The sequence below is a fragment of the Eleutherodactylus coqui genome, chromosome 5, assembly GCF_035609145.1.
Source record: "Eleutherodactylus coqui strain aEleCoq1 chromosome 5, aEleCoq1.hap1, whole genome shotgun sequence".
NCBI classification, from domain to species: Eukaryota; Metazoa; Chordata; class Amphibia; order Anura; family Eleutherodactylidae; genus Eleutherodactylus; species Eleutherodactylus coqui.
Window position 1 is genome coordinate 256,934,475 of NC_089841.1, and position 14,215 is coordinate 256,948,689.

General features: G+C 41.3%; 1 protein-coding gene across 2 annotated transcripts in view; it reads right to left on the reverse strand.

Annotated features, from left to right (window-relative positions):
- Positions 1-1,395: 1,395 nt before the first annotated feature.
- UPF1 (UPF1 RNA helicase and ATPase) overlaps positions 1,396-14,215 on the reverse strand; it is a 112,848-nt gene continuing 100,028 nt past the window's right edge. Inside the window, exons 21-24 of one of the 2 annotated variants that reach the window (XM_066604564.1) lie at positions 9,560-9,721; positions 7,795-8,015; positions 4,026-4,148; positions 1,396-3,327 (exon numbers count right to left, since the gene is read on the reverse strand). In XM_066604564.1, coding sequence (XP_066460661.1) covers positions 4,029-4,148; positions 7,795-8,015; positions 9,560-9,721 — 503 coding nt within the window. In that variant the 3' untranslated portion in view covers positions 1,396-3,327; positions 4,026-4,028. Of the gene's footprint in view, positions 3,328-4,025; positions 4,149-7,794; positions 8,046-9,559; positions 9,722-14,215 lie in introns of both variants that reach the window. The other variant, XM_066604563.1, reaches the window with a different exon arrangement.

The window sequence follows — 14,215 nt, forward strand, 5'->3', positions numbered from 1 at the left end:
AAAAGAGTTAAGTGTTCTTTTGCTTAGTTATTTCTTTGAAACTCCTGACCTAGTTTTGCTCAGATGTGATCTCAGTTCTGACTAGTTCAGATTTACTTTAGTTTTGTTATTCTGTTGTACTGTTACATGGATCCTACCACAGAAAGTGCCTAGAGGGGTAGGCAGACACTCCTATCAGCTACTGATGATCACACGATCACAGCTCATCCTCCTGACTATAGCTAATGGGATTGATGCTCATTAGGCACCATCTTTATGGTGACTTTTTTTGGTTTCACTTTCACATCTGATAGGAGACTGCACTGAATGGAAGTGACTGCATTACACAAAGGAGACCAGAGTCTGACAGTTAATCAGGTGAGGGGGGCAGGGATGGTGGTGAGATTTGTAATGGCATATCAGGAACAGCACCAAACATTTTGCAGCGGTGGTACCTGCTATGGCAGCTCAATCCTAACAACTTAAATGGGATCAAGCTACTCACAGGTCTCACCTGAGAAGAGGCTGCAGCTCTCATCCAAGTCCCCTATTATCTTCAAACAGCTAATCAAAAGAAGTCCTGAGCCCTGGATCTCCACTATTCAGTTTTGATGACCTTTTCTTTTGGGCAAGTCATAAGTGTCTGACATCCCAGAAAACCCATTTAAAGAATGGATGACTGATGCAAACCATCTGACATAAGGAGACAGGAGTACTTCATGAACTGCATACAAAGTATCACTGAAATACCCACAATGTGCCTCTAGGCTAAATAGGGGTACTTTTCCGCGATTACTTGGGTGACTATCGTGGAAAAGTGCAGTTTCGTTCTACTGTCGTCGACAGGGAAAGTGAGCAGGAATTGCTCGTTTGTCGGAGTTGCTTGGTTTTTAGCTCTTAAAAAAAGAGAAAAAAAAAGCCGCTGTCAGATGAACAACTATCCAATTTAAAATGTCTATGTACCCCCTTCACAGTGTGCAGGAGCTTAAATGAAGCAGCAGTTTGTTCGATGCTGCACCATTCATTTCAAGGGGGCTGATGGAGATGGCCAAGTATAGGAGGTTGGCCATTTCTGTCTGCAGTACTAAAAAGCATGGAGCTTCGTCAAGAAAGCTCAGCTGCCACTCCATTCAAGATCCTCCACACCATGGAGAGGTGCACAGTGAGGAGAGGCAGATATTAGACCTCCATTTATTGGATTGATGGCGAGATGCCCCACCCCAATCAGAACGTTATCACCTATCCCATGCACAGCCAATAAAGCCCGATTTTGGGATAACCCCTTTAAAAATCAACAAATTTTTATGTGAGATTGTTACCAGGTAAATAAAATGCACTGTGTGTATGGACCAAAGCATCATTTGCACAGATCTGTAAGTTCGAAATAAAATCTACAATAAACGCAAGGGATTTTTATTAATCATTTTATTAATGACATGTATGATTAAAACAAATCAATAGGAGAGGAAAAAAAATACACTGTGCTAGCACAAGCATTCCTGGATATTTAAAACTCAATAACTACTACAGGAAAAACAGAAATAAAGCCAGCAGATGCTTTTAATGTCTGTGAAGTAGAAATGAGAAGATCAAGATACTCATTCATTTTTGCGTAATATTATTGGTGTTACTGAAGAGGCAACTCTAAATACACATTTAATCTACCAACAAAGCAGTGCAGGGTAAGGGAGAAAAAAAATTAAAAAGAAAAAGAGCCCTTCGGCAACATTGATAAATTAAACTCATTTTCTGGCAGGAAGGAAGGTGGCCAACATAGTGTAAGAATTGCTGAGTGGATAGAATAAGACTGAAGCTACACCTGTGCAGTTACGCTAGTAAATCAATGGCACAGTGCATACAAATTCAGCAACTGCAAATTCTTTAAGCGGAATAGAAACTCAATTTGTTTTCTTTTTCACACCTGCTAAACTAAAAAGTTAACACAATGGTACAGGTCGTCTATATTAAAAATACTTAGGGGTGGGACTACAAGGGCGTAAATTATACTTTAATTTTTTAGCCAATAGTAGTGTTATTGCAGCACCACTACAGGTAGCGTGGATAAACGCATGTTAAAACACATCCTGGGGACACTTGAGCTGAACAAACTGAGTTGCTGGCACAGCTGCGGCACTGGTCAAGATTATCGAGCCTCTGATCATACACTGTGACTGAAGGCCACCTTCCGAAATACCTGCCCTTCCTGTTTGCTTTTCAACCAGTTTCAAAATCTATTGAGAAAACTTGACTTTCAAACCTATATAATCCCCAGTTTCCACTACTAGGATCCATATCTGGGAGGGGAAATTTACAATAGCAGGCTAGCTTGTCTCTCCCCAAAAGCTGGGTGCTGAAGGGCAGAAAAAAAATCTGTCCCTTTTTCAAGCATAGAATTCGCCTAAACAAAGATTTGTTTTGTGGAGTTGAGTCTAGACAATAGCCAATCAAAGCATACAGAAAACACTGAAAAAACCCCTCTCCTTAAGGGAGTTTGTATACTCCATTGCTCTGCTACACTGCTTTAGGAAAGAGAGGCTAGTCATCAAGTCATTTGCTGCATCTGAAAGTTCCTGTTTGTGGCGGCACTTCTAACTTACCACAGTATCAACCACAATGTCTTGCAGTACTCAGGTCCACCGCAACCAGCAGAATAAAAAGAAAAGAAAATACGTCCAGCACTTTTTTCCCCTCTAGAAAGTTTTAAAACCAACTAGTACAGAACCTTTAGGTAGGGGCATGGTGGAGACCATCGGTTTCTTAATCAAAGCCAGTTTGAAAATCAAACCTGCATCTCAAAGTTGACCTCATCATTTCTCATTAATACAGTGGTTTGTGTTGAAGACACTAGAATGTGCTGTCTGTATCATGTACACCAGACTCAATAGAAGCTGTATAAAAACAACTCTGAGATAAGGAACTGTTTTCCTCCAGCTTTGATAAATAGTGCCAAAGGAGTACATAACAGCTGGAAAACAAAAGCTGTTCCTCCAGCCCTTGCCAATGTTAGAGTGCGGGCTAGAGAACACTAGCCGACTGTTACAGCGCCAACTTAATGGCAATGGTTCCTCCCTTTTACTACCTATCCTGTTAATGTACGTGTGGCATCTCTGATGTATAGCCACGTCTCCTATCGTTCTCCTCGCCTCTGTGTGCTTGCAGTGGTCTCGCTCGCTTTCGCGCTCTCTCGATATTTTTATATTTTATCCCTCTCACGTTCCTCTCTCTCCTGTTGCTCTCACAGTGGTGCTTCAGTTTTAGCAGTGGAAAACAGGTATCCGTTTATTTTTTTATTACTCAGAATAAAATGTGGATGAACTAAGTTCCACGCAGGCTTAGCTCGTCTTCAACCTGAGGGGGAAGAGAAACATACACCTTATTCTTCTGTGGTTGAAGTAATATATGCAACACATCATAGCATATTACAAAGAGCTACATTACACAAAAATAATGAATCTACAAACTCTTACAAAAGATAAAATCTCTAATTACATAATTCTAATTGAACAAATACACAGGAGATTCTAATCTAAGGCCTCATTTACTCTGATAGATGATCGCTCATAAGTCGCTCAAACGTTAGTCTGAGTGACAGTTTTAAGTGATCATCTTTGCATACTTTATGGTAGCTAAGTAGCTACTATAGAGCTATGCAGGCAGAGTGGGACACCGACGCTATCTCAGCGAACAATACAGCTGCTCTGCATGAATACTACATCTGTTCTACATAAGCAAACAGCTGTATTGTTCTCCGCGCTTACTGCTAGTGTCCCCGCTGTGAATTGACAGTGGGACACAGGCAGAGGGAATCTTATCAGCGCAGTCTGCTGTGATAATAGCCTGCTCCACTGATAACACTAGAAAGCAAACTAGAAGTTAGCGATCAATGACTCGCGCATGAAAACTGCATGATGTCCCTGTATTTAGACAGAACGGTTATCACTCAAAAGATTTTGAGCGAATTTTAAGCGATAATCGTGTCTAAATGGGCCTTAAGAAGTCAGCTAAAGATTATTGTTTCAATCTCTAGAAGATACACAGCTACTTACACACTAGTACTGTGACAGCCCAGTCACACCTCCGAGTTGATAGGCACGCTCCCCCTGGTAAGTAGAGTCCTGCGATAACGCAACATCGATCTGCGACTTAAACTCATCACCAAGGTAGCTATCCTGGAATGATAAAGTATACTGGTTGTACTACCAAAGTTAAGATTCTTTAAGGCAATGCTCATTTTTTAAAGTCTGGTGTTAAAGTGGTTGCCCAATGACTAGAAAAATATCCTGAGCGGTAATACTGGACAGCCCATGCACAAAAGTAACACTTCAAAACCATAGATGGCCCCATTGGTGCATGCTGTAGGTTTGGCAATTTTTCTATATAGACTTCAATGGGGGGAATTGACACAGCACATACAATTCTATAAGTGGTTAAATAATATTGATAGAGAGAAATCTGCTGTGGATCCGCAGCACTACACATCAAATGGTATATTGGTAAAAATCTCCATCAAAATTCGCACCAAGAGTAAACTATTCTGTGGTGCAGATCCATACCAAAATACGCTATGTGTGAACACACCCTAGGGAAGTGATAGGAAACCTTTTAGAGACAGAGTGCCCAAACTGCAACCCAAAACCCACTTTATAGCAAAGTGCCAACACGTCAGGGGGCGGGGTTAATCATGACACATGATTTTTACCTTTATCGGTCTAAAAAGGACAGGGCCGCTTCAGAATGTACTCAGCGGAAATTTCTGTGGAAAATTCTGCAGCATTTCCGCATCCAAAATCTGCACCCTGCACCTTAACGATTTACCTACGCCCCAAAGAAATGGCTTGCCCACATCTCAGACGCCTGGGTTTGGAAGGTCAAGTCTTCCTGAACAGGAAGTGTCATCCCCCCACGTGGAATGGATTGCGTACTGGCCACCCTTCATGCAAAATGTTTAGTAGAAGAGGACTTTGATAACTGGACAGGGGCACCAGGATGGCCTTTTTTGTTCCTGTGATGTCTTCATGGGGCCCTTTTACAAACAATCACTCAAAATTCGCTCAAAAGCTATCTTTGGAGCGATAATCGTGTGTAAATGTGCACCCATCGTGCACTTTTTGTCTATCGCTGACTACAGGAATGTCTGGATGGAAGGACGATGGAGGGGATCTGGATAATTGCTTTGAGTGAGAATGGTCTACAACGGGAGAAACCCTGCGTGAAGGAGTTGTCTCCGTTAGACAACTTTTGAGAAGATTGACTGGTAGAATTGGTCTAGTCTATCAAGAATTAGAGAAAATTGTGCTCATTTCGGTAAAGGTTGGGCAGGAAGTACCCCTGTAGTGTTATCTACACCTGCCACTATCTGATACTGTTAGGGCAAAACCTCTCAAACTGCCCACATATGTTTAGTATTGCATAGATAGTATACATAGTATGTAGCTCTGCCCGATTCCTGTCTGGAATCTTCCACTCAGGAGCTGGACATGGTGGTAAACAAGGCCGCAGACCGTATCTATTAGGAAAAAAAATTGCCATATAGGCTTTACTGCAAAGGGGCAATTAGGAAAGGCAAGGGAGTAAGCTGCCAGGCAGCGCTCGCCCGATCCAGAGCTGGTCTGGAGAGCTATGCACCAACGGATGTGGAGCTCTGTATGAGGAGTTGGAATCCAGGTGCATGAACAGTATTAGAAGTCCCAGCTAGGCTATATGAGAAGCCGAGGCAGAGTAGGGAAGAGAAGGATGTGGGGATCCCAGGAATAAGGCGCGCTGGTCAGCGATTGGGGGAGAGGTTAAAGGTATTCCTCTCTTTAAAAAAAACAAAAAAAACACAAAACTTTGCAATGAATGGCCTGCCCAAGGGGAGTGTCCTGACTAGATCAAAGCTGGCGACTTCACATTGGCGAGGACATTCCTCACAGAGCAAAAAAAGCGTAGGAGGAAGACGCCTGCGCCTGGCAGACTACCAATCTGTGTCCCAGCAGCAATCCTGGACAGCTGCAGAGGACAGTCGTGGCACCCAGCTATCACCTTTCACCACCCGTTGTCTCTGTTGGGCAGTGTGGGCGACACTCCAGACATCCCTCTGCACCTACAACATACAGGAAGGAAGAACTGCAGCTTCACATGAGCTGTGGCAAGGCGTAATTTTCCCAGCAGCAAAAACCATCCCTCTTGAATGGAGCCCTCTGACTACAGTAGTCCTGAGAAGCACTGCAGACTGGAGCAATGTGCACCTCAGGCAGATAAGCTGCAGGGAGATGTAGAGTAAGGGAGGGCTTTCTTTTTATGTAGAGGAAGACCCCCCCCCAGGACTAGTATTGTGCCATCCTGGAGCAGGGACATAGCCCTGCTTCTCCCTATGGGAAATGATGGGTGTTGAAGTGGGCATTAGGGGATGCCAGTTTCACTGGAGTTGCTAACCTTTTACTGAAAAAAGAAAGGTGGGCTCCACAGTTCCAGCAGTCTACACCGCTGTGCTCTTGAGCCTTGAAAAAGAGGAAGGGAGAGCTCTGGAGTAAAGAGGGAGACTATGACTGGTTAGAGCTGGGACATTCCTCCTTTTCCTCTGAGGTAGTCAACAGAACAGTTAACTCCATTCTATTTGCCCTACCCGACAGGGTAACAGGGAGAGTTCTGCTTCCCTGTAATCCCTTCATCCACGTTTCTAGAAGAGCGACAATTTAAAAAAAAAACCCCAAAAAAACAAAAAACCAGGTCTACATCCTATAGACAACAAACTAAAGCAGGAGAGTATGGATGATAGAAGGAGCTAAGAATTTCTTGTTAGTGTCCAGCTCCTACCAGCAGTTGCTATACCCACGATCTCCAGCTGTGTTCCCCAATGATATGGATGACAAAACTGTACTATTCGGTGTGGATTTTGGTCGGGAATTAGTGTGCCTTATTTGAGGAGGAGGAAGAATCAACAAAAACCTGATGCTAACATTGACATGCTGCAGATTTAGAATCTGTACACGTCAATTTCGGCAAGTTTTGTGCAGATTTTTTCCGTAGCATGTGATAAGAGAATTTGAAAAACTCATTCACTTTGCTGCTATTGCAAATGTCGCAGCACGGAAACTTCACCGTGTGAACATAGTCCAAGTATACGTTCACAGATACCCGAATGAGTAAAAAGGGACCTGCTAAAGTTTGTAGGATAGCAGATTTCAGTAAAATTAGGCTGCTTTCACGTGGTTGAGAAAATTGTGCGAGATTTGTGCGTTGTGAATGGAGTCATATAATCGTGGCATGTTTTAACCTAACGTTCCTCAGAACACATTGGCCATTGATTTCAAAGGGACCTTAGATACATTGCATGGCTCTCGCATGCTGTGCGATGTGCATGCAAGGTTTCCCAGAGAAATTTATGGAAAACACTTCTGATCCTCACTTGTGCAAGGGGATTGGAACTTCACTAATGTGAGGGGTTTTTGCCTGAAAAACACCTCGCATCCACGGGTAAATGACATGTTCACAAGCGCGGTATCAGGCAGACTTTCATACCCCGATATAGCGCTCGCTTGTGTGTAGCTAGCCTTAGGCTCACCCTTGCAGCCACGTGTGAGGCTGAGCATGGAGATGCAGTATGAATTCTATTACCGCTCACTTCCCTCTTAATATAGAACAGTGGAAAAAATGTACCACTGATACGTCATTTATTTGTAGATGATGGGAACCAAAATGAAGCTTAAAAGATATTTTCAGTTATTTATAATATAGTACAATTAATGATTAAAATAAAAAAGACAAATAGAATTTTTTTTTTTAGCAAAAAACTGGAGGTAAATTTAGATCAATGCACAAATACATTTTTTATACCTGTGATAATTCTGGTTGAGAAAGCCCTGGCTGGCTCATCTGTGATGGCTGGCTCATGGATATGTAGCCCTGGGTTAGAGGTCCTTGAGAGAATGGCTGGGACACAACATCTTGACTGGCTTGACTATTTGGCATATTTCCCTGACTAATGCCTTGAAGCCCAATGCCCCTCTGTTTCTGGCGTCCACCACGGGGTGCTTTCCCTTTAGGCATTCCACGACCTTGGGAAACACGGTCAATGTATGAATGCGCTGCAAATGATTAACATAACACTTTCAAAAGATCATAAACATAAGATATTCATGTATAATTACTACGTTATTTATTCTTGGAACAGAGAAAACTGCAGAATGCCACAACAGACAGACCTCCCTAGATGTGTATTGTACATGTGCACTTTAAAACAGAGAATACTTCAGAAAGGTTAATTATTGGGTCAATCTACACACCAGCATATCAACAGGAAGGAAAATCTTACCAATAATGGTTTGTTAAGACCTGCAGACAATAAGCGCTATATAAAAGTCAGCTTAAATTTTTTTTATATATACCGTATATACCGGCGTATAAGGCGATGGGGCGTATAAGACGACCCCCCAACTTTCACCTTATACGCCGGTATTACAGTGGAGAAAAAAAAAATCATTACTCACCTCCCCCGGCGTTCTGTCGCACTCCGGCAGGATGTCGCTCGCTCCTCGTCCCCGGCGCAGCATTGCTTTCTGAATGCGGGGCTTGAAATCCCCGCCTCCAGAAAGCTAATACACACGCCGTCAGCCAGTTACATCCATTCAATGACATCATTGAATGGCTGTGATTGGCTAAAACACACATGGCTTCAGCCAATCACACTATTTAATGACATCATTGAATGGGTGTGATTGCTAACACACGTGCGCCTTCAGCCAATCACAGCCATTCAATGTCATTGAACAGTGTGATTGGCTGAAGCCACGTGTGTTTTAGCCAATCACAGCCATTCAATGATGTCATTGAATGGCTGTAACTGGCTGACGGCGTGTGTATTAGCTTTCTGGAAGCGGGGATTTCAAGCCCCGCATTCAGAAAGCAATGCTGCGCCGGGGACGAGGAGCGAGCGACATCCTGCCGGAGCGCGACAGAACGCCGGGGGAGGTGAGTAATGATTTTTTTTTTTTTTACACTTTTTTTTTTGTATTACCGGCGCATAAGACGACCCCCAACTTCAGAGCAGATTTTTCGGGGTTCAAAAGTCGTCTTATACGCCGGTATATACGGTACACATTTTGGGCCAATACAAAAAACAACACTGAAGAAAACTATTTGAGTAGCTGCTACGAGTGTATTTATATATAGGCCATCGCTTTTAAAAGATGAAATACTTGTTTGGTACATCCAATCACCAAGCAGGCCATTTACATGTAAATTCCGACAGCAGCATTTAAATGCTTAAACAGCTGTAATTGGCGTGAACACCGATTGTGGCTATTGGGGTGTCAGCTGACACTGGACATGTATGGGGCAGAGTCTGCTTCCACGCTCAAAGTCGTATTAAACCAGCGCACCTAGGACATACATATACATCCTTGGGCGTAAAAGGGAATAAGTGCACTGAAAGAACATCTCTCCTCCTTGCCATCAGTGCCATAAAAGCAATATCTGTATAAAGCTAAAAATCCAAGGCAGATTAGCCTTCTCAATCCACGATCGATTGTCAAGTTTACACATGCATTTAGTTTCAGGGTACAATCACAGTTCGGATATAATCGTGTGTAATGGTAAATACCTGCAGTTGGTCCATTGGCTTGTCCGAAATAGCTTGGAGGAGGCATTGGAGGCATGACCAAATTAAATGGTATTGGAATGTTCATTGCAGTTACATGACTGGGTCCAGAGCTAATCATGCCGATCTGATCATGAGTTTGAAAGTACATGTTTGAGGGTCGCGCTTAAAAACAATGGAAACACAAGTTAAAATTACTTCATCAGGATATTAACTAAATCACTGGATTTCATATAAAAATTCCTGTCAACTAAAATAAAATAGTTATAAAATTTTATAAAACATTTCAAGTGAGAAATAAAGCAGACTTCGGTTCTTACCGATAAAACAAAATCTGACAGAACACCAACCATGGTTCTATACCCATATAGACTGATCCCCCTCACTGTCTAATCTCTAATTTGTGTCTCCTCCCTTTTAGTTTCATCCCATTGCTTCGAGTCTTTCCCTGTGCAGATGAGAATAGGGCTGATCCAGCCGCACTGTGACAGCCGTTCAGATATTTGTAGACCGCTATTAACCAATAGTGACGGAGCCAAATTTTGGAAATCTGACATGCATCGTTCAACATAGCATAACTCCGTAAAGGTTTTGCATATGCAAATGATTCTGACATTGTTTTTTCGCCACATGTTGTACTTCATTTTGGTTGTAAAAATAGACCGATATAATTTGTGTATATTTATTAAAAGTACCAATATTGAAAAAATTTTGAAAAAAATTGTCATTTTTTCACATTTTCAACTGTAATATCTCAAATATGTCCAAACATATTGTACAAATTTTTGATAGGATATATATTTCCATCTGTTTACTTTATTCTGAATGCACATTTGAAAAACTTGTGTTTTTTTTACCATTTAGAGGACGTACAAATTTAACATTACTTTTCAGCATTTTGAGGAACACTTTGTTTTCCTGCACCAAGCCAAGTTTGCAAAGGCTCATGAGTGTCAGAATAATAGATACCCCCACAAATGACCCTATTTTAAAAACTACACCCCTTAATGTATCCATTGAGGGGTGTCATGAGTATTTTGACCCCACAGTTTTTTTTCAGGAATGAATTCAATTTAGAGGAGAAAAAATAAAATTTAATATTTTTGCAAATATGTCATTTTAAAGACCTATTTTTTTTCTATAGTGCACATGAAAATGAGGATTGACACCCCAAAATGGATACCCCCGTTTCTCCCGTGTTCAGAAACATACCCATTGTGGCCCTAATCTTATGTCTGGATGCACAGCGGGGCCTAAAACAAAAGGAGTAGTGAGTGTCTTTCAGAACATAAATTTTGCTTGAAGGCGTTTTAGGCCCCATAGCAATTTTGTAGAGCTTTTGCGCGGCCAAAACCAAAGAGAACCCCCAAAAAAGGAAAACTAGACCCCTTAACGAATTTATCTAGGTGTGTACTGCCCATTTTGACCCCACAGTTTTTGAATGAATTCAAGCAAAGCAAAAAGGAAAAAAAATTTTGGGCAATTCTGTCAATTTAAAAACAGCTTTTTTTGTACAGCACACACGAATGAAGACTTGCACCCAGAAATGGATACCCGTTTGTCCCGTGTTCAGAGACATACCCATTGTGGCCCTAATCTTATGTCTGGATGCACAACGGGGGAAAAAAGGAAAGGAGTAGTCGGTGGCTTTCAGAACAGAAATTTAGCATGAAGGTGATTTAGGCCCCATTGCCCACTTGTAGAGCCCTTGAGTGGCCAAAACGAGAGAGAACCCCCACAAATGATCCTATTTTGAAAACTAGACCCCTTAACGAATTTATCTAGGGGTGTACTGTGTATTTTTACCCTACAATATTTTAATTTATCTAAGCAAAGCAGTAGGAAAAAAATACAATTTTTAATTTTTTTGGCAGTTGTATCAATTTAAAATTTTTTATTTTTTTTGTACAGCATACAAATGAATGAAGACTTTCACCCCAAAATGGATACCCCTGTGTTCAGAGCCATACCCCTTGTGGCTCTAATCTACTTAAAGGACACATGGCTAGGCCTATAATGGAAGGAGCACCTGTTGGATTTCAGGGTACAACTGAATAAATTCCAGGCCCCATTGCCCACTTATCGAGCCATTGAGCGGCCCAAACGATAAGTAACCCCCTCAAATGACCCCATTTTGAAAACTAGAGCCCTTAACAAATTCATCTAGGGGTGTACTGCGTATTTTGACCCCACAGTATTTGAATGAATCTAAGCAAAGCAGAAGGAAAAAAATAACGATTTTCAATTTTTTTGGTAATTTTTTAAATTTAAAAACAGTTTTTTATACAGTGTACATAGAAATGAAGACATTCACCCCAAAATGGATACCCCCGTTTGTCCTGTGTTCAGAAACATACCTATTGTGGCCCTAATCTACTTACAGGGCCCATGGTAAGACCTATAAAGGAGGGAACACCCGTTGGATTGCAGGGTACAACAGAATAAAATTCCAGGCCCCATGGCTCACTTGTACGGAATAAAAATTGACATGTTAAAAAAAAAATAATCACCCCCCGCCTCCGCGCCCTTTTCGGCGTATTTCCGAAGACATTTCACAGAAGTAGACAAACTAAAACATAACTTTTATTTAAAATTCTATAAAATGACATGGGCTAACAAACAAAAGACAAAAATGACAGACGTTTTTAGAGACAGAGCATACAAATCAAGATGGGTTCAATTGGATGATATAACTGACCCAATATTGACTCTCATGCAGATATGACTGAGATGTAATGCAGACAACTTTAGGCGAGATACCTATAGTTTATTAGTTCCGTAATCTTTTAGTTGCTTTCAGGTATCAAAGATGAGCCTATCAAGTGCTTAATCTTAGGCAAGATACCTGTCGGACCTCAAATCAGTACTCGGTATCAAGCATACTCTCGCATAAATTAGAGTAAAAAATATGCTATTCTGGATATTAATCAATTCAGGATAGATCAGATAGTAGAAAGATTATAACTCGTATAACTCCAGGAGAAGATGTACCTCCTCGGGAGTATAATAGTGCTCTGCTCAACGATCAACGAGTTTCCCTACTGGTGTGCTCAGTAGTTCATCAGGAGCATTTAAATGAGTAGATAGCGTATGAATTTTTGAATAAATTACCAGAAATAAGCTGCCATACAAAGAGGGCTTTAGACAAATTAGTAATGTAGCCTCTGTCAGCTTATTGGCGTCGTTCTTAGAGTTGTTCTCCTAACGATCATACGCTTCGGTAAGCCTCTGGCTACTGTGTTTCTATTAGCAAATTGCATTTAGATGCTATTAGCGGTTTAGATAAGCTGTTCTTTTCATAGATTAGTAAACAAGCGTTAACCCCTCCCATTTTAGGCTCTGATTGGCCAATCTGCTACACCCACCCAAACCTCAGTCTTCTCTTCTGCAAGCTAAAATATTCCCAGATTCCTTTACCCGTTCCTCATGGGGCATGATTTGCAGACCGCTCACCAACCTGGTAACTCTTTCCTAAACTTGCTTTAGACTCTGATTCTCTTAACCCCTTAGTGACGGCCCTATAGTGTTTTTACGTCCTGCTGTTGCAGGACGTGTATGGAGGGAGATAACGCTGTTATCTCGCTCCATACAGCGTGGGCGTCAGTTTATTACAGCTGACACCCGCGGGCAATAGCCGCAATCGGCCGATCGCAGCTATTAACCCTTTAAATGCCGCCGTCAATTCTGACAGCATCATTTAAATCTCCCGAACACTGTTCGGGGGTCCAGTACGGTCCCCCACGCAGTGAGATTGGGGGAGCTGTGTAGGTGTCATGGCAGCCAGGGGGCCTCCTGGCTTGATAGACTGCCTGTCAAAAAACAGTATGATGTAATGCTATAGCATTACGTCATACTGCAGGAGCGATCAAAGCATCGCTGATTGTAGTCCTCTAGGAGGACTCAAAGAAAGTGTAAAAATAAGAGCAATAAAGTTTTAGTAATTATTTAAAAAAAAAAAGTAATGAAAGTTCGAAAAAACCCCTTTTGACATATTTGCAATAAAAAAAAAAAAAAAAAAAAAAAAAAAGAAAAATAATAAACTAAAAATACGTGTTTGGTATCACTGCGTCCATAAAAGTCTGATCTATCAATGTATCCCAGAGAAAAAAACGTAATAAAAAAAGCGATCAAAAAGTCAATTGTATGCAAAAATGGTACCAACGGAAGCGACAGGACGTACCGCACAAAATGAGCTCACATAACTATGTCGACAGAAAAATAAAAGTTATTGCGCGCAGAAAATGGACGCAGAAAATAATTAAAAAATATATATCTTAAAAAAAAAACAAAAAAAAAACAAGTGGTACAGCAACAAAAAAAAACAACAAAGAACTATATGAGTTTGGTATCGTAGTAATCGTACTGACCCATAGAATAAAGTCATCGGGTCATTTTTGTTGCAGTTTATGCGCTGTAGAAACAGGACGCAGCGAAAGATGGTGGAATGTCGTTTTTTCACTCAGCCAGTTGTGAATCCACCTAACAGTTTACCCTTGTCAATCCCATATTTGGAATTTTGTTCACTAAGGACGGTATGAGATACTTTGTCAAATGCTTTATTAAAGTCAAGATATAATTAATCTACCACATTTCCCTGATCAATGGGATTCTGTCATAGTAAGAAATTAGATTCGCCTGGCATGACTTGTTTGTTACAAA